The sequence below is a fragment of the Aptenodytes forsteri genome, unplaced genomic scaffold (assembly GCF_000699145.1).
Source record: "Aptenodytes forsteri isolate BGI_AS27 unplaced genomic scaffold, ASM69914v1 Scaffold15, whole genome shotgun sequence".
In the NCBI taxonomy this organism is placed as follows: Eukaryota; Metazoa; Chordata; class Aves; order Sphenisciformes; family Spheniscidae; genus Aptenodytes; species Aptenodytes forsteri.
Window position 1 is genome coordinate 1,202,083 of NW_008795129.1, and position 21,890 is coordinate 1,223,972.

A 21,890-nucleotide genomic window follows, 5' to 3' on the forward strand; every position below is an offset into this window, starting at 1 on the left:
TTCCTATTTTAGGGAGGGGGGAAAAAGGTCCATGAGATGCATTAGCAACAATGCCTTGCCTAAATTATTGGGAGCAGATAGGATATCTCTATTTAAGAAAAAAATGATTCTTGTTAAATAGTTAAGGACATAAATTACTGAAATCACTCCTTATGCCTCATCTGATTTTAACAGAATTTGAAAAAGCACATAGCAGCATTGGTCACTTTGATAATGAGCTTTTCCTATGAGGTTAAAAACAAGAATACTGACAATGATCTGAAAGCAACACTGTAGATTTTAGCTCACCTTATTTCTTACGTTGTACTGCCTAAATAATTACCCTTCCTATCATAATAAAATAATCTCCCTCTACCCTCCAAGTAATGGTGTGAGCAAGAATCACATACACTCGTTGCATGAAATGCAGATATTAGACTTGCCTTTCTGCTTAAGTGTCTCCATCTTTGTTCCTTAGAGAACAAAAGCTATGTCAGGTTTTATAATTGTAACTTGTGATGAAAACAATGCATCTGAGGGGGAAAATAATTCAAAACACCTATACTGCCATCTTTTGTCGCACAGAGTTTCCTCTATACCCAGTGGACAAGGCGTTCTTGGTAAAGTTGCATACCCACTGACGATTTGGTCCTATAAGCTGCAAGACTGTTACATGTAACCAAATGCACACTGCTTGCTTTTGCCACTATAAATAAAACCGATAAAGATGTTAACCTTAAAAATGCAGTTAGCTAAAAAATAGTTGTTGGGCAGAGGGGTTGCAAAATACTGGGAAATAGATGTATTTTATAAAAGCAAGTGCATTGACCCAGTATTAAGCAATTAAATTTATATTTAAAGAGACCTACGACAGTTTGTATCTATTCATAGCCACACACTTTAGATATAATGGCTATATCCACATTTTATCATCTAGATTAAATGATCATTAATATAGACCTTTAAAATATGAAATTATTATGTGCTTTGATACATCGTAATTTCACTTTGTTTATTTATATCATATGCAATGTAAAAATATGGAGTCTTACAATGTATTCTCAAATCACATTCTGTTTTGCATCTCTAAGTTTTAAAGATTAAACAGTTGGAAGCACAATTCATATACCTATAAACCAAAGAAGGGTACAGTTTTAAATAATTATGTCAAGAAATGACAACTGTACTCTTTGTAGAAGCAGGGATGAATAATTACAAAGCTGGGACGTAATTAAGCAATTTTGACTGTCGTATTCTTGAGCTGTCTTTCTGATGTGAAGTGCTGTCATGCCCAGAAACACACTTCACACTGGACAGGCATCTTCCACTTTGATCTACACTTATGCCAGTGAAATGAGGTCATGGTCTGGTCATTAAACAAGGCTTCCTCATCTGGCTCAATGCCTCTTATCCAGCCAGGCTTACCCAATCTTTATTAAAATCAGGCATGATACAATGTTCAATATTTTGACAAAAGAAAACATAAACATCACAGAATAATGAAGTTTAGCTCACTTACATAGCGAGATGGAACACTGCATTGTAACATTAAACTGTTTTCTAATAAATGACTGCATCTTTCCATAAAACAGTCATATCACAAACAGATGCATTTTAAACAAAGGATGAAATGAAGCAAAGCACAAGAAAGTGCAGTGTTCTGTTAAAAAAAAAAAGAAAAAATAGAGAAAAATGAAAGTCACAAAATTCATATGAAATAAAATATTTATGACTTAGTGATGACTGGTGATTGCTAGATACTTTTGCGTTTGAGTAAACACAAGCTAGTCAGATGGAAATTTCTTGCTTTTATTCTCATTTTGTGTATTTTTTTCTTGGTGGGGTATTTTGCTCTCCCAAGTATTTCATGTCAAGACTAAAACGAAAACAACTCCCCCATCACAGCCTCTTTAGATCATCAGTCTGCTTTTTATGCTGAATAAGCCATACCATCGCCTGCTTATCATAATGGGGAAAAAAGACCCACCTAACTTAGGATTTTGGGATTTTTTTTTCTGAAAAAGCAAGTCTGATAGGCTCACTGTTGTTACTACATCTGGCAGAACAACATTTCCATGTGGCATCCACCAAGATAAATACTAATCGCTCCAACTCCATTCCTGGCAAGCATAGGCTGACACAGTGGCTACTACCTTAGGGGGAAGGACAAAAACATTCTTAGGAAGTTCACTATCAGCAGGGTCTTATATCACTAGGTCAACTTCTTAAGGAGTTTTTCTGATGACCAATACTGGATGTGCTGCAGTCTTCCTCTTAGTTTGGATCAAGATGTATTCTCCTCTAACTAGTTTCAGAAAGCTTAGAATATATTACCACTAGCTGTCTGCTAAATTTGGCTGAAGCTGGTCAAAAATCTCAACAACTATATGGGAAGGGAACAGATGAACAGACAGAGAGCGCAAGATTCAGGAAACCTGAACGCTGAAGAATAAAAAAAACCATTATGTATGCAATATATAACCTATGATACAATTTGAAAGAACAGTTATTGTGCACATCATCTTTGTGCTATATAGAGGAATGCTGCTTGCTATAAATAGCTATATACATACATATCTGCAGCTGAAAACATGTATGCAGAGAGGACTCTATGACTGTTCTCAGACAAAAAAGAGTTTGCACACATGCGTACTATAAGCATGAATATCCTAGGAAACAAGCAGAAATTCAAAACAATTTTAAGAGGTTTATAATAGCTGTTCTGCACCCAATTTAATATTTATTTTAAATTAGCCACTTCTGTAATATGTATATAATATTGTATGATGAGTGTAATTTTGTAGCACCTTAAGAAGCATTGATTCATGCCATAAAAACCATTTACAATGATTTTACCATCAGCAATTTGTACCAAACCATTTAATAAAGAAGAAAAAAAAACCCTTCAGTATGGCAGTAACAACTGTAAAGTTGAGCCTTCTGCAAATTTGCTGAAATAAATGTATGTTTTATCATAAGACTTAGTGGGTAAATAATTCAAAACTATACAAAAGGTTCAATTACAGATATAAAAGATAAAGATGTTATTCCTACATTTGTGAAGTAATTTACCCTTAGCTATTGACTTAAAAAGAGGTTTCATCCAGAAAAGAAACTTCAGATTTAAGAAACACTTTTTTTCTTCTCTTACACTATTAAGTTGGTTAAAATTCAAAGAGCAGACTCTTAAATGAAAAATCTAATTGCTAATAAAATTAAAAAAAAAGATTCACCAGATCCAAAATCTGATCAGATAAGAAGAATTAAAAAAGAAGACAACATACATATGCTATATCTAACACATTTCAGCTGTTGCATTTGGCCAGATTCAGCAAAGATGGTTTGCTGTGACTAAGATATCAACAACAGCTTAGAAATAAATTATTTCATTTATTATATATATGAAGCTGAAATAACTAAAGGCAGTGGTAAACAATGTATCAAAGCTATGCTTGTATCAGAACTGTTAACATTTTAGTAGTTACAAATGCATCAGTCTGAATTAATTTGTTATGCACTGCAATTGTACTTGTGATAATGCATTTATCTAGCGACACTGTTATGCTACCAAACAGTGCATTTCCATAACTGCTACATTATTATTCAGCATTATATTCTACGACTCTATGATTCTATGATTATTGGAAATCTGCAATAAATTATTGATGGTATATTTCAGAGAACAAAACAGCAAACAGAAAGCAAGTAGACTGAAAACTTGATTGGAGTTTTAAGAAAGGTCTGCAGCACTAAAACACTCTGAAGCTCCGATAGCTGTTATCGTGTATTGATCAACAATGGAAAAAGAAGGTAAAGTGGAGAATTCACATTCACCTTCTGTTTGTGCCAGCAGTATGCAATATGCCCAGAGTTGATGCAAGTGGTATCAAAAGCTCAGATCACTGAAACTGTCTCTCTGATGTTGTCAATGCTTATTAGCAGGACACCACATTAAGTAACATCATACAAAATTAGAATCAGCTGGTCCACTAAAAGCCAATAAACACCATAGGTGTGAGCTCTGTGATAGACATTTGTGTTTAACATACAAGGCAGGGGACAACTTGTCAGAAAAATTGCATTCTTTCACAAAAGCATATCACACAGTTGTTACATATCTTTAGACAGGGTAAAAATATTCTTTTAAGCCCAGTGACACATATTAGTTACTTTGTTATATAAAACAGGGGTTGGAGACCAGAAAGATGATAACATAACCACAGTCCACTAACCACATCTAACAGTAAAGGTTGATATTAAGCCACAGAAAAATTACTAAGGCTTTTGGCCCTCACCTGACCACATTTACCAGTCCTTTCATTTGAAAGGTTTTGTCTGTTACTTTAGCGAAGGAGGCAGCCAAGCTTCTGGAGTTATTTTAAAACAGTGTTAATGAATCACGTTGTTGTTACTTCTTCCATTTGCTCTCCTACCTTAGCATCCTTGGGCTTAACCACTTTCATGAAGGCACCTCTTACCACTGCTTCCTCTCTCTCCCTCCTGGTTACTTTCCGAGTATCGAGAAATTTCAGGTTTGTCAATTTGTGCAGGACAAAATATCTGACAGATAGCAAAATGCACACAGTTAAAATCCAGCAATAAACAAAGACATACTCACAGACTAAATGACTAACAAATAACAGCAATAAACATCAACAGCCTTTGTTTCCTCTCTCTGTTCACCTTTTTCATGCAACGTAGTTTATATAAAAAGTTATTATACTTACTTTACTCTCTCAAACGAAGCTTGTTGTAAGCTGCCCATAACAATTTAATACTGGGTGGATCAAACAGGTAAGAAAATTATCACCATGGGCACGTATGTTCTCTGTAGGCGTTAGTGAGGTATAAGGTATACCCAGAAATAGAATAAATTGGAAATTGTTTTGAACTGCCAGTTTGGAAAAAGGACTTTTGAGTGATTCCAAAGATTCCATCCCACATTGCAGGGGAAAACCAATCTGAGACACGGGAAACTGCCAGCTATCTTCTCTGAACAAATTGTCAGAACACATTCATTTGCCAACACTTCTTCAGATTTTTATTATATTTTCCTAAAAACACAATAATCGGCAACATCAGAGACACACAAACAGCAAATCAGGGAGGAGTGTGTCTTCTACCATACATCCTAAAACACCATCCTTTGTCTTGAAAGGAGTGTATGTCAGGGTTCAAAACTCTTAACATTAAAAAAAGAATTTGTCAAGAGAAAGCATGGATTATTCCTGATCTTTGCTTTCCAGGACTACATTTTGACACAGGCATCATTTGGAAGGAGAATTCCAATTTGGTCCTGCCAGAGAGACAAGGTATCTGTCCATTATGGCATATGGATCCCAGCTCAGGATTAAATGGAGAAGCACACAGGAAGAGACTATTTTTATGAAAAATATTTTAAGAATTCAAAGTTCTTGTTAGGATCCATCAGCACTATATTCTATTTATCCTTTTTACTCAAAGTACAGCAGCTTTTTAGCCTCAAAAAAATACCACTGGCTCCTTGCTTGCAGAGGGAGAGAACATGGCAGATCAGAAACAAACTAAGGCACGCAACCATGGCAAATCAAAATATCTAACCACCTCAAGTACACGTTATTTACATTTAGTCAACCAAATGTGAAGCAGACGTTGCAAAGTGAGGGAAGTGCCAGACTCTTCCTGGCAGGGGGTAGAAAGGTGATTGATAATGTTCCCCATGCCTAGCTGCTTTGCATAAAACTCCAGTCAGTCAGAGCGCCTCCTCCTCATACCAATCCCTTCTGACAGTGGGAGGAAGAAATCGAAGTAGTAGAAAACTCTGCATAACATAGCATTTTGAAGAAGAACAACACACAAAAAAAATGTTTTAAAAGGTAAGAGTTATCTTATAATACTGTTCTCAAGACCAGATAAACATGTGAAAAAGACTGTAAGACTCCCCTTCTACAACCAAGCAAAATTTAATGCTGCAAAGAAACCTTTCCGTCAAGTACACCTCTCCTCTGAGGCAACAGCTTCGTAAATTGTTAACAAGTGAACTGAAAATGCTCAGTACTGAAATGCTCAGACAATTTAAATGTGAATATCCTCAATCTAAGATTTTCAATGATATTAGAAGAAGAAAAAGAGAGAGTCACTTTACAAACCAGAACATGTCCTGAGACCATTTATTAAACGACAGCTCCAAATCTAAGGGACTGACACATTCTCAGAATCCTCCCAGCCTTCCCGGCTGCCCTTCCAGTCCTCCCTGGCATTTTGCTGGCCCTTATCTTTCAGTGGAGGAGAAGCTATCCATCTTGCGTTACTGGCAGAAAAGCTCTGATGACAACAGATTCTTTCAAATGAAGACATGTACAGAAGGAAACAATATGTCAAGAGTGAAGAAGAGTGAAGCTAAAAATGAGTAAAGACACCCACTAAGTGTAAGGTGAGAAAAGATGAATATTCAGGTGAAGAAAACATCGGTATTAGAAAATCAGCAAATGTTTAATGATGGAATGAAATATGCCATTGAAAAGCAGGCTGCAACAAAAATGACAACAGACTAAGACAGCACTGTCATCTATGCTGACTTTGGATCACAGCCCTAATGTCAGTCTCTCAATCATTCCAAAAGAGCTTAAAATTATAATAGCATTCCTTGATACAAATGTATTTTTGTATTTTTAAGCCATCCTGACTGCACTTCAGAAAACAGAATTAGCACCAGTACTTGCCAATTCCAAAAACAAAACCAAAAAGCCCCACCCACGTAAACCAAACAGCAAACTACACCACAAGTCACAGGTTTGGGGTTGATTTTTTTTTTTTTTTAAACTTGCACTCCTTAAGGAGAGCAAATATTAAAAAGGAAGTACCATAAAGGTTATCCCACCAGTAGAACAAAGGTATATCAGTGATTAATTCTTTTAAAAGGGGATTCCAAATAGAATCCCATTTATTCATATTCCCTTTACTAAATGTGGGATAAAAGGAATCGATATTATATGAAAATAATACAATACTTTTTTATTAAATGGCTGAAGAAAAGCATCGGGCTTCCTGGATATATTTTAGCTAGAAATATGAAGATGCAGCTTCAATCTAAACGTAACACAAGTTTGCCATAAAAAAATACAGGAAAGGATTACCAAAGCCCTGGAATGAACACTTTACAATATCAATTCAACCCTTGTAAATTTAATCCAGGGTTATTTGTTGCACAAAATCTCTTTACTGTGATGTATGACTTAGTTACTAAGGTTATCACAGCAGTATCCTAAAGTTGCATAGTACATAAAACATTTCAGTTAACAATGCAGGGAGGTTAACTCCCACAGATAACCTACTATCAGAGGGTTAGACCAGATGACATGCCTCTGTCAGCTTTCAGGAGCTATTGATGGTTCAATCAGTTTGTTTTGAAGGTAAAGTACAACAAAAGGGCACTAAACTTATTCAAACTGTCAACAGGGACTATCTGGAATGTTGCTTGCAGGTAAGTAATTTTGGGTGTTTTAAGACTATTATCAAACACCAATGGCTGCAGAAAAAGACAGCTACTAATAACACAGAATGCAGCCATCATAAAATACTTTATGGCAGGTATTAGGATCCATAAATTGCATGACACATTGCACCTGTTTTAGACTTGTAAAATCACTAGTTAAGAGAACGCTGTTTAATGAAGAAAGATCCATCTAAATTTTACATTATAAATTTAGAAAGGTTTATTTTAAGTTAAAGGTTGGGGGGGTTATAATTTTTTTAGTAAATTTTTAATTAAATTTTTAAATAATTTTTTAAAATAATTTTAAAACTTAGCGCTGCTCCATGTGCTCTGAGACTGCTGTTACTGGGTTTTAACATCTTTGCAGCAGTGTGAAAAAAGGTTATTATCTTCAGTGATGAGGAGAAAGGTGAGCTCCAGAGAGAGAAAAAAACCAGAGACACCAGGAAGGTGCTTATAGATCCATTTATCACTGCCTGTAAACAGATCTTCTAATTCATTCATGATGGATTAAGGAAATGAACTATGTCAGTAAAGTTGCATCTTCTTTTGTCCAGAATCATCTCCCCTTCTTGACTCCCAGTGCCAAGAGTCCCGTGAAAATAAGCTAATAACAGATATCCATCACACACAAACAGGAACACTCAGAGATGGAAAAAGACCAGAGAATATCACATTTCATGTTATTTCAGTCTTAGTTAAGTGAAAATGACAATAAAGATTAACAATTCATTTACCAATTTTGTAAGTGTTGCATGTGATTAGTATTATTTTAACAGTTTTTACACAGACCTGTCAAGATGTTGGAAAAGAGGGACAGGCTTGAGGGGGCATTTGCAAAGGAATGCGGTGAATTTGGGATTCAGCTGCTATTGACATTGGCAAAAGCTCAATGGGGCAAAGCCTTCCTTTGAAGAAACATGTTGGAGCTCAGAAAGGGACAGAACAAAGACAGCTTTGAGATCAGCTATTGCTATTTATTAAACAATACACAACTCTAGTTTTTATATAAAGAAATACTGTCTCTGATACTGACTCACTCGACAGCCTTTAATGAATCACAGACTTGTCGTCTTAACGCTGCCTTACAAACACAGAAACTAAGACCTATCAGTTACCTTGCACGTATATTCTGTGCATGTTTCTAGTTCTCTACTGTGTAAGAGTCATTACTTAAAACGCAGTCCTTGGGTTATTCCCTCACCCCCCCAAAAATCAGTGATGGTTCACACAATCTTAGGAGAGAGTTTCACAGGTGAAGCAAAAGGGTTCAAAGAGAATGTGTAAGTGTTCCTTAAAGGATCACATGGAAGAAAGGAACAAGTCTATTTTAAACACATGCACAAAATTTGTCAGTCCTGATCCAAAACACACAGGTGTGAATAACTTTTATGTCAACTCTTTATTTTTGTTAAATAGCTACTGTGTAATTTCATTCGGATATATTTTTTCAGTAGCCATTTGGGTTCAGGCATAAAAATTCCTTCATTTTTAATGAGTTTCGGTACACTACTCCTTACTATTATCAAAGACTTCTAGGAAATTTTTATTCTAGACCTATGAACACCATAACAAAGCAAAACAAAAAAAAATCACATAATATCATAGCATCTAAGGGCCTCGATTCATTTATTACCTCCCTTGGAAAAGGAGACAAGTTGTAGAACATGGTTGGCCTCCTGATACTGAAAGATAATGGCATCACCCGTGAGCCACACTATAAGAAAATCTTAAAAGTGGCAATAAATTACTTTGGGAAAGAATGTTTTGGGGTTTTTTTTTCTCCTTCTACTACAGGAAAAGTATAGTAAATTTGTATATGTTAGAGTTTCAGGGAAAATAAACTCTTCCACCGAACCTTCAGTGAAAGACTATTCTAAGAACCAGATTCTGTATAGTCCTTTATTTTGTACTTTTATTAACAAAAACTGGAATATAAAACTGTACTATATGCATCAATATTTAAGTTTAAAAAACAAAATTAATCTGGCACTGAAAAATTGAGAAATATTTGCCCAGAAGAATGCAGAAATGTCTAGCTCTACCCGTATGATAACCACAACGCTCTCTTTGTTTCAGAAAGTGTTTACTTTCATTTTTCTATTTTCTGTGCTGTTTTATTTCCTTTCTTTGACAATCATAGAACATAAAAATAATATACCTATTTCAAACTTTGAAGGGCTGATTATGCTCTCAGTTACATTATTGTAATCTAGAAATAATAAATAACCTGAAGTTGGCAAGGTTACATCAGCATTCAAATGGGGAGAGATGAAAACGAAAATCAAAAGGGATTGAGCAAACGTGTTTATGACACTGAACTAGATTTTTCTCCTGTAATTGTTTCTTCTGCACCACCAAAAAGTTTAACCCCTACTCCTACCCCACCAAACAGCATATAGCTGGGCTGCAGAATTTCCATCTGCAACAAAACTTCGTCAGTACAGAGGTAAGGAAGCCAGGTCATAAACTTAAACCAACATCTTCCAGAACAGAGGGCATGATGTTGGCATGAGGTATGTTAGAGGATCACACAGCCTTTGTGCAACCTTGGCACTGCTTGCTGATGACCATGTAATTCGCAGGGGCTCTCAAGTCACTCAGAAATCCAGACCACCTCCTAATACTTTAACATCCTCTGCTCTACTTCAATGTAGCAAACAGGTCTATGAATTAGAAAAATATCTCTCTATACATGTAACAATAATTATAGTTACGTCTTGACTTACTGTGTTAGTATGGACAAATTGGGGTATTACGGACTTCAATTTATTTGGCTGAACAAAAACATTATAACAGCTCTTGCTCATAAATCCTTACAGTGGCTAATCTCAGATGGAAGTTGCGTGGCTACTTGATGTCTATCAAATAGAGGATTTTTTCTTCCAGGTACTGTAGAAATGATAAGGCCTCATGCAATCAGTGAAGTAGCACAGATTCATAGATTGTACAGATGTAAGGGAATATCCTAATCACGTCATGAAGTACATAAAAAACATATACAGAAGTACCACAGACTTCTATCCCTCCTGCTAAAAGGGAGCCTCAACAGTAAAGTCACTGATACTGACCAAATATATTAACATTATTTTCATTACTGAGTGAGGACTTCTAGTCTCCTATTGCTTCTTGAATATGTATTTATATCCAAATTCAATAACAAGACTATTTAAAATAGATGAGTAGGCTCTGTCTCAGTTAAAAAAAAAAAAACCACTAAAACAAAACAAAACTACAATAAAACAAAACAAAACAAAACTGCAAGGAAATTGAAAACACTGTAAGAGGACCCAGCATTTCACAGAATCAAACCTGTGGGATGGGAATAGCTGATTTAGCTTGAAAAGTTAATCCATACAAAATGCATGCACTTCCTTTCTTGCTGTTATATCTTAAGAGGACTTCATAAGGTTATCACCATTTGCTCCCCCTGCCAAAGATAGCATATCTAGTATATGTACTTTTAAGCTAATTTAAAATAAACTCAGGCATTTGTTTCCACTTGCCCTTGTTTCCATGTCAACAGCACTTAATGAATGCATCATTCCAGGAAATGTCAATAAGGAGCAAAGAAGAATGAACAAGCACTGAAAACTTCACACATAGCACACATCCTTCACAATCGTATCGCTTTAATGAAAATAGGTGAGGTCACCTGCAGCATTAGCAAGTGCTTTGTAATACATTCTGACCCAGATGATTTTTCACAGTTCAGTAACACCACGTTTGAAGTTTTCACGGCAAACAATACACCCACAGGACTGACCAAGTGCGGGTACAAGAGAAGCAACCAGCAATTACTGTGTTGACTTCTGTTACTTTGATCTCCGGGTCATGACCTTTGCTTTCACGCAATCTTCAAAGTAGAGACTGTAGAATAGGTTGTTTTAGAGGACGCACTGTTTTGCAAGCTATTTTTCTGTGTTTCTTGCTTCCTGTTTGGGCCAAAAGCTTTTAAATCTTTCCTATCACCATTATATTTTAGATATTCTGCTTTCCCTTGCCCTCACCCCCAAGATATCCCTTTACAAAATATCACCTCCCAAATACAGAAAGCTTAAAAAATAAGATAAAAAGTAAGGACTTACGGCACTGTCGTCCTATCCCTGTCCCTACCCCCCCCCCCTGCCCCCGCCACCCCCCCTTTTTGTATAAAACCTATTTTTTATGAAAAACTAGGGAAAAGCTTTAGTATTGAAATTGATAGAAATGGCATACCTGAGGAACCAGATCGTAACTTCTTGACAAAAAGCATAGTTTTATACATTTTCCAAGTATTTATGATAAAACCTAATTATTTTTAAAAGACGTAATATTACTTTTTATCTCTGTTACTAATATCACAGTAAATCACTGGACCTTGCGTTTTAAAAAATTTGATTTTCCACATTTTTTTAAGGTTCAGATTTTGGGGGTTTTACAGACCTTTTCGGTTTGTTGGAATGAGCAGATTAAGTAAAGCTTTGATTTCTAGCACCTTTTTCTTTCTTCCTGAGGAATTAAATAGCCTGAACTCTAATTGAACTCAGTAGGAATGAAATTAAAGCTCAATGAAAAATGAAGCTGTGGTTCCAATGGTCACTGCAAAAATTTACAAAAAGAAGTTCCTATTCAGAACAAAACAAAACCAGTTAAAGTTTATGGTAAAGCAAAATGTTTACATAATTTGGGTTCATTGAAATGCAATCTTTTGATGCTTTCTGTGTCACAAATTTTCTCAAAAAAAAATTATGAAAAAAAGTTACTTCATTAAAAAAATGCTGAAACTGGCCATTTCAAATGTTTGCTTTTGAGATTTGAAGCAATACATTTGATAAAATACAAATAATTTCTCACTCAGCAGAGCTGGCTGCTGTTAAATCTGTGAGATAAATCTGTACGTTTGGGGGAAGGAATAAAAAAGTTGTGTCCAAGATGCTTCAGAACGTGTATTCAAAACTCTGAATTAGCTATTCAGAGTAAAATTAGCAGAGTACTTTTAATTGGTTCCACCATGTAGGTGAATATATTCCCCTAAAGATAGATAGATAGATGGATGGGTGGGTGGGTGGGTGGATGGATGCTTTTGGTTTTTGAGTCAAATGTTGTCTGGCAAACACATTTCATATAAAGTAACAAATAATTATGGAAAAGGATCAGGAAGCTTTCATTATAGCAGCAGAACCATAAATCATTCAACTAATTAGAAGTCCATTCTTCTTTCTTAAAAGAGCTTTAATTAACCTAGTTTATATGGAAAAAAATACCCAGGTTTTTGAAAAATTGAGGGGAAAGAAAATGGAAGCAATGTTGCAGTTTCCAGCAGATGCATAAATACAATCACTTCACACTTTGACACGGTGGTTTGTCACGATGTGACCTAAAACTACCTTGACCTCCCTGAAATCAACATTTTTGCATTGAAATGAAACAACAGACATGCTTGTTCTTTTGGTTTTTGAGTCAAATGTTTTCTGGCAAACACATTTCATATAAAGTAACAAATAATTATAGAAAAGGATCAGGAAGCTTTCATTATAGCAGCAGAACCATAAATCATTCAACTAATTAGAAGTCCATTCTTCTTTCTTAAAAGAGCTTTAATTAACCTAGTTTATATGGAAAAAAATACCCAGGTTTTTGAAAAATTGAGGGGAAAGAAAATGGAAGCAATGTTGCAGTTTCCAGCAGATGCATAAATACAATCACTTCACACTTTGACACGGTGGTTTGTCACGATGTGACCTAAAACTACCTTGACCTCCCTGAAATCAACATTTTTGCATTGAAATGAAACAACAGACATGCTTGTTTTGATGTATGGCTGTGTGACATATTATAAATATTACATCACATAACCACAGAGGATGTCAATCAATAAAGAATTTTTTCAGACAGCACTAAATGAACCATGGGTTCTTGCCTCTGAATGGCTCCTTTAACATACTACTTTTGCTTAAATGATTAATAGGGGACATATTGTCAGAAAACATACTTAAAGTGAAAAACAGTAAACTGTAGAAATATCATTCATTTTTTAAGCAATTCTCTAGTGCAAATGTCACATAAATTTACATACAGACAGCACTATTAGACTCTCGTAAGCTGGATAGTAGGCATACCTTCCACTTAAGTGTGAAAGCAATGGGAAAATATTTTATTGAATCTAGGCTGCTCTACATGGTGAAAACCAAAATGCTACAGCTAAGCTGAATTCAAAAGTTGAAAGTCTTCAGGCTAATGATAACCTAGAAATCCTTCTCAAAAATTTGGAACAAAGAAAAAAAAGTATATGCACACCCAGGACAGCTCTGCTGCTGTTTCAACCTACAGCATATATGAGCAATAAACTGGTGCATCGAATTCACGCCACTTCCCAATAAACATGCTTTTAGTCTCCGCCACTTTGTATTGTTTTATACTAACTTCTACAGCAGAGTTTGGATTACATGAAGATAAAATCAGAATTTTATTATAGAACTCTGAATACCGCGGGTGATCTGCTAATAAAAAGTAGGCTCAGGCTCTGCAAGGTCGGCAGCATGGTGACCAGTGCTGCTTGGCTCTGACTTGCCTCAGACAGCCATTTTCAGCCAATGTGAAAAATGCCAGCACACAAAGACTGAAATCTTGTATCAGATGTGAGCAAGGAAAAAGAAATCCAATTACTTTTTTTTTTTTTTTAAATAATCACTTGCCTAAAGGTTATACCTATGAAAATTATGTCACTTCAGCAGACATTCCGTAAGTTTTGGATCTATACTCACAGTCATCATGAGTCACGAGTATTTTTATTTTTAAAAAAATAACCCTTGTAATTTTTAGCAACATTTCATTTGGATCAGTTGGACATATAGTATTTTATCAGGCTTCCATATTAATTTCCAGATGGCCTTTTGTGCAATCTAGCTCATTAAAATTACATTCTAGAGATAGTTTGGGGTTTTTTTATTTGAATCCAAACACTAACTGCTCTGAGTAAAGCAGCACAATACAGAAGGAGTCCTTTTTCCTGTGTTCTTTAATACTGCCTTGATAACTATAGTAGAAGAAACTCATCACCATAATTGAATGTTAGCAGAAGACAATACAACTGGCTATCTGAGAGCAGTGATTTATTTTTTTTATTGACTGTCACCCTTAGTGTATGTAAATGTTGCCTTACCTTGGCCTTAAAGGAAAGGCCGTAAGAAGGCACATATGAGCACTCACATTCAGGAAATCCTGCGCACACCTGCTCAACTCAAACATGTGCTATACAGCACTGAAATATTTCTTGAAATAGGGTTCCTGAGAGTGATCTCACTGAAATGGGGTTGCTCAAATTCCCAGATGTTGCATCAGTGCTTTCAGAATAGAGTAGATGTTTGTTTGAGACTCTGAGTTGGTTTTAGTTCAGTATTTTTCCAGTAATAAAACAAAACGGACATACCTTATCATATCTACAAGCAAAAACACTAACCTGTACCTCTGGTAGTCATCTTCATCCTTTTCTTTGCAGACCAGTTCATTTGGGCAGGCCATGTTTCCAAGCAAACTGAGATACTGTAGGGAGGGCACAACTTCAGCCAAATGATCCAAAAGGCTTTCTAATTCTGTTATGTGTCAAAGGTTGTGGGTTAAGGATTCGATGACATTAATGAAAAAAGCATTTAGAGTTGCATCACTGCTGATTTAAACATACATTTCAATAACTGACAATCAAATTTAGTATGGCATTCGGGAAAATGTCACATTAATTGTTCCAAGGGCAAACAGGGATAAACTTCAGTCAGTTTTTTGGCATGGAATGAAAGAATTTGGCTGTTTTGTCATTCTTTTCTCCTCCTTTCTTTCCTAGGTGGTTCTCTACAAAACATTAAAACTTTGACAAAATGATGGATGCTGTGTGGTAAAATGGCTAGCAATTGCTGGAGCCATGAAACTTTTCCAGCATGGAAACAAACAGTTAGTTTCACAGCACATTCATCACTAATATATTCAGTCCACTGGAAAATGAGTTTAAAAAAAAAAAAAAAAAAGAAAAAAGTCAAACCACAACAACCCACTTTCACTCACAGCATATAAATGCTCTGAGTGCCACAGCAACACATTCGTAATTACTCAATTAGTATATGTGAATTAATGCTTCACTAAGTGCAACTTAAAGACTTCAGTGTTACAAGTATTTTATATATGAAGCTTTAAAGTCTTGTAAAGCATAAAATTTTTCATTAAAACAGCCTTATATTTTGGTGTTCATGAGGCTTTTTAACTTAACTATATTCCTTAGAACATAAATAATGATGATACACCTTCAACATTGTAAACTATGTTAAAACAAACAAGCAAACAAGCAAACAAAGGTTAAAATGTATTTTAACCACTGCAATATTGGAAATCACAGCTTAGGTTTAAGCATAACAACAATATTCAACCATTTGCACCCTGTTGATTGATCAAATAAAGCAAATTATTTTGTTGTAGTGTGACAGTCTCTAAGACTCGAACTATACATTCTTATTTACTTCAGTTTACCTGCAAAGAAAAAGGCGTGATTCTCAAAGAAGATGCCATGCATATGCGTGTAAAAAGTTTTCAATGTTTAAAAATTGACTTAGACAATAGTAGTAATTATTCAAAACCATTAAAGGGCATTTCATTGCTCTGTTTTTATCCACTCCTGCTGTTAGAGACGGCAACTATTGTTTTAAATCCTCAGTTCACTTGTGTTGCTATTATTTATACTTGATTTATGTGTTTCTGTTATCTTTGTTATTTTTAGCTGATGGAATTTACTTTATTTCTTCACCTCAATATCTTAAGGGCAAGAGAAGCAATACAAAATGGAAAGAGCAGCTTCATTGTTAAAAATGTGGTCTTCCTTTTGTAAGCCTGAAAGTTTATTTCCAAACACACATGAAGATCATGCTGACAATTACTAATTTTAACATATTAAAATCAATGTATCTACACTCATAGTTAATGTTCTGTCCCATAAGATCTGAAGAATCACACTCAAATATTTTGCGTGAGTGAGAAAAATGAGGGTTTGAAATTAGTTCTATGAATTAATTAAAAAGGTAAAAATGCTAACTTTTAATTTGGCAAAGCCACATTATGGAATGCTATATGCCAGTAAGTAATCAACCAGACCCCAACAAAAACTGTCTTTTTGTAGCACCATATGATATAAATCTTCTTTGTTAGCCAGGATGAATTCCCAATCAAAATTTGGTGCTAATTCTCATCTTCTCACATCTGGAACTCAAGCTCATACATAAACTTTTTCACGGCTCTTTCAGGAGGTATGTGACTGTGATGGGAAGGTCACAAACTTTTTCCACATATGTTCAAGTGAAAGGCTTTTTAAAAATTTCCTAAGACTGTTAGAGAAGTGCTTGAATCTGGCACCCTCCCTCAGCCAGGAGAAACACTTAATTTCTTGCAGGATTGCTTAAGTTGCAAAAAGGTTCTCTGAGAGAAATAGTTTATTATTACAAAAGACAGTTATTTCCATAACAGCAATCACACAGGGGGTTAGCTATTGCAAGGCTTAGATTGTATCTGGCCATTTCCTATTGAAAGGAGAAAAAAACCAAACCAAAACAAAAACACAGCCACCAAACTTTTTGCTTCTTTTATGGAGTAAACAGGCAGAGTTTTTGCTTGTCAATTCAGGAGAGCTTTTTCTGGGGTAGAAGCTTTTCTCCCCAATGATTTGCTGAATGTGGAGTATGACATGTATTCTAACTCTCACCTGACCACGCAGACTTAGGGACAAATATCAAAATGTATTGAGATATGTAATGATGAAGAGCAGTGTCAGTTTAGATTTGCAAAAAGTATAAGACTATGCATCAAAGTCCTATGGCAAGCAAAAGGGAGAGACAGCAAATTCACTAAGAGTTTTGGGTATATAACAGTAGTTGATAATCTGCATCTCAAAAATCTAAATCTTCCCAAATTCGGAAATTAGTGTCTAGATTCAAATATCTCATATCTAAACCCTGAGCATTGATTTTAGATGCAGAAACACCCTCCTAAAAATTATCTCAGGCAAGGATGACTGGGAATCACACACAGACCTCTTACTGTGCAGTTCTGTGTGAGACTCCCCAGATCTTTTCTTTGTTATCGTTTACCCATCTCCCTCCACTAAAATAGATATTTAGCATCCTAGCATTATTTCAATTTCAGCTGCAACAGAAACATGTGCACAGGACAAACCCCAAGAACTGGACATCATCACCTCAAAAGTAGGTGGTCATTAATTCATAGAAAAATTGAAGCTTTGCAGGCTCGGACAGCCCAAAAATAACAGGACACCAGCAACACTTGAGAACAAACCAACCTGTGGCTTATGACAGTCAACTTTGTTGTGCCAGAATCAGCAGTTATAAATAAAATAATTAAAATTTCTGTTGCTTAGGCCTTTAACTATCTTTTCTCATCCCTCTTAAAAACAAAACAAAATGCAAGGTACAGATTATTTTTCCAAGAAGCCCCATCCACCTGCCATCACAGTTACTCTTTACAAAGCAGGTAGGAAAAAATAAATGATATCCTGTTCAAATTCTCATGATTGTTTCTCAGAGATGAGTCATAAGTCATGGTGCATTTCTAGTGTGTTGTTTAGTTAATTAGCATGTCATATACTTATTTTAATCACAATACTGGAACTACACAATGCCACCAAAAGTGTAAAGTCTTTCTAAAACAATGCTAGGAAAATACATGGGGAGAAAATCAAAAGCAAGCCTGAAATGGCATTGCCAGCTTCCTTTTTATGGTTTATTGTTGCAGCCTAAGGAGTGTCATGTTGGTGCAATCAGAGCCAGAGCTGCAAAATCCTGCTGTGCCATTTCTAAGACCAATTTCAGCTCCGTTCTCTCCAAAAAGGAAAGCCACAATTAAATCCATGGACAGTGCTAGCGAACTTTTTTTTATTTATTTAAAGCTCTGTGACAACAGCCCTGAACTGATCTTTCTGAAGTCGGTGTCACTGGTCACCAGGTGAATGTGTAACAGTGATGCAAATACTTACACTATAGTCTATTGTTTGAAAACTGGTTTACAGTGTCACTGCTATGACAATTAAAGTACCTTAGTGTAGCGATCCATCTCCTAATTCAACAGTCACCATTACCAATCTATTAATGCCTCTCTTTCTAACAGAAGTTGACTAAAATAAAAATTTGTAACAATAAAAATTTTAAACTCTTCAGCGCTTTAGCTCACAAGCTAAAACATTAGTTCTCAGCAATTACACAACAATAGTCCCCTCCAAAAACATAACCTGGCCTTCATGAATTATTAACAGAAACATACTAGACATACTTTAAAATTTCATCCTCATCAAAAGACGACTGACTTCTTGCACTATTTCTAGTTTTTAATTAGGGAAACATTTACAAGAACTGGGTATCTCATACTCAGGTCAACTTTTTTAAGCCTCTTTATTATGTCACACGTATGTATACCACACATGCATATTTACAGTAGACTGTTCACAGCATACATACGCACAAGCATACACAACCATATCACCAGAGTTTCTGTTCAGAAAAACAAATGCTACCAACATCACTGAGACATTTAGCAATAGAATTACTTGGAAAATACAGTACTGTGGTAGGTCCAGTTAAGCTGCAGAGCAGTATAATTTTTTGCAAGTTTTATGCGACCAAAAGTATCCTACAAATAAGTATGTTCTGACTTGTCTGTTTTCACTCACTATCTGGTATCCAATACCATAGTTTTTTAGGTTCTCCAGAAGGCAAAAAGAACAAGCAAAAGCCCAAAGCAAACAAAGCATCTCCCTTCTCTGGCTAAGAATTAACTGTCTATGCAAGCTCATAAGATTTTCGTTTGTTTGTTTTCTAGAAAATCCTGTCGCCTGGATTAAAATTCTAGTGCTAGTCAGGACTATGGCCCCTTACAAACACTTCAGAGATTAGTTCCACAGTATTCAAGACTACTACCAAGGAAGGATTGGTGTGATTCAAAGTTAAATTGTCCCCAGGGAATATTACATTTGAACAAGGTCGAAGTTGTAAACTCTGAGTGGATAGTATAATGCCACTTTGCTTAGTCAATTTTAGGAGAACCTCACAAGCAGGGACAGCCATTTTGGTGCTAAGCTGTGTCTTGTGACAGCCAGCATGGTAAAAAGACCATTCTTTTATACTTCTGAGAGGTTGAGTGGATTCACACAGAAACTACTGGATGATGTCTCATGTGTTCCACTATTCGAGACCTCTCTATTCTCGAGAGTCTCTTTAGCTGTGTCCTTTCACTAGTCCCTCCAGCGTATTTCCAGGGCACAGACACTGCATGAATCCTTTCTAGAGAGTAATATAAGGGTCCAGCTGCCTTAAGTACTGAGGACTGATGCTGGTCATCCCCAAACTCCATACTGTTTCCTCTCTTACCGGTATTCTTGGTATAACCATATTCATGGTTGTTCTTCAGGGACAACTGCTGGTCAAACCTATGCTGAAAGAAACACAACCTTTGCTAACAGTTTCTAAATGAAATTATTCTATATAACTCTATACAAATGCTATGCTAATATATAACTGTCCAAACAAACTAACCTATAAATATTTCCTATCTTGCCACTCAATTATTTTTTGCATATAGTTTGAAGTATGCAAGAGAATCTGTGATTTCTTTCTGTAACCTTTTTCTCTGCCAGCAGTTCTTTTTACTAGTCACACACTCAAATACATTGACTTTATAAGAAAAGTGACCACTCTCGTTCTCTCTCTCAGTGCTTTCCAAGTTGCTCCACCATTTTCTTTCAAAAAGTTTGTACTTTAGTCTTTTCAAATTTTTAGCCATCCCACTTCCCCAAGAGAGTTGCAGGAGAGCTTTTCATGTTAATGACCTTCTGTGATTACAGCTTTTGGAAGTTCTTAAAGTTTTGTCTCTTCAAAGAGACAAAGTAAATAGCAATCAGCTTTACATTCAAAGTTTTTTTGCAATACGTACATAAAGAATATCAGAAATATCACACGGAATTCCAGACCACCACGTAGAAAGACCCAAAACTGTCACTCAAAAGTCTTCTGCCAACTAACCATCTGTCATGCAGGTGTTGCAATCAACCTAACATTAAAACAGCTGGATAGCACTTCTACCAGAGTCATAAATGAGCAAGGTACCTATATTTATTCCCATTTGAAACATTTGCTTCAATTAAATTTATCACAAACACGGTGTAGCAATCACAAGCTATTCCACAGGCAAATAGCCTTGAAGCAGAAGTTACCAATTCTCCTCTGAATGCAGTGTGAAAAGATCTTTGCCACCTGAACGCTTTTCCATTAGAATGTGCTAGGTCTTCAAGGTTGGATAACCACAGAAATAGCCTGCAATATGCAAGTATACATCTTCCCCTTCTGTATGTGCAATAGGATGTCACGCACAGTCATTTGTATGCCACGTTCTGGCCTGAACCCTATCTGGTAGGGAGATAGGGTCTTGAGATAGGGCCTTGTTCACTGACTTTAAAACCATTTTGCTCAAGAAAGAAAAGGTGCGTCACAGGTGGTAATTAACTAAGTCCATACATCTCATGGCGAGCTTCCTGCATACTGAATACTTGGGAAAAAAATCCCATTCTGCCTGCTGGAGCAGCATTAGTTTTCTCTGTGTAGCTGGAGTTGCCAGTGCTTTTAAGGGTATTTCAGAAAGGCCATGGTTCCAAGGCTGCAGATCTGAAGAGCAGGTTTCAATGTTGTTAGGTATACAAATGTGAGAAAAAGGAGAAACGTTTCTATTTCTGCCATCAAATTACATTTCTGGTTCTCTAGAGAGGCCCATCGTGAAACCGTATGTCCTTTCTTTCAAAGTTTGGTTTTTTGTTTGGATTTTTTTTTTAAAAAACATTATTCTGCTCAAATGTTGCTCAAGGTTCCCAAGGCAACACAAAGACAATCAAGAATAAAGCAGCCGCTTGCCGCTTTTTTTTTAAAGTTCTGACATCTGGAGTTGAACTGGTCCAAGCACTGCTGTAGAACAGGATAAGGAATCGCCTGGACTGGAGACTACCTCCCTCTTCCATAGATGTTTGGCATTAGGCATTCACATTACTCAATTTTTACTTCAGGTACACTTTATTCTAAAAGAAAGATTTTTGGCTCATCAGGTACTGCGGTTCTCTAACAAGCTACACTCAGATTTAGCCAAATCCGCAATTGTGGCATGGAGAGCTCAGAAGTATATGCGGGAAGACTGCTGTACCATTTCAGCTTAGATCTTTGTTTAGTGGAAATAGGGATCTGTGCATAATAGGAGACAATTTATGTTTTTAATGTATTCACTCAATCTAAACATCAAGTCCTCAGCATTTAACAGAAAGAGATTCTGGTCAGACTGGGACTTTAGGTCTTCAAGCACTTCAGGACAATGTAGGAACAAGCACAAAGGCAAAATAAATTACAATCCACAGTTTGGGGGTTAAACAAATCCC

At 36.0% G+C, this 21,890-nt stretch overlaps 1 protein-coding gene across 1 annotated transcript in view; it reads right to left on the bottom strand.

Moving 5' to 3' along the window:
- The window catches only part of CUNH10orf11 (chromosome unknown C10orf11 homolog), a 341,942-nt gene that overhangs the window by 287,453 nt on the left and 32,599 nt on the right, over positions 1 to 21,890 (bottom strand). Inside the window, exons 3-4 of the mRNA XM_009277631.2 lie at positions 14,895 to 15,034; positions 4,413 to 4,539 (exon numbers count right to left, since the gene is read on the bottom strand). Of these exons, the coding sequence (XP_009275906.1) occupies positions 4,413 to 4,539; positions 14,895 to 15,034 (267 nt within the window). The remainder of the gene's footprint in view (positions 1 to 4,412; positions 4,540 to 14,894; positions 15,035 to 21,890) is intronic.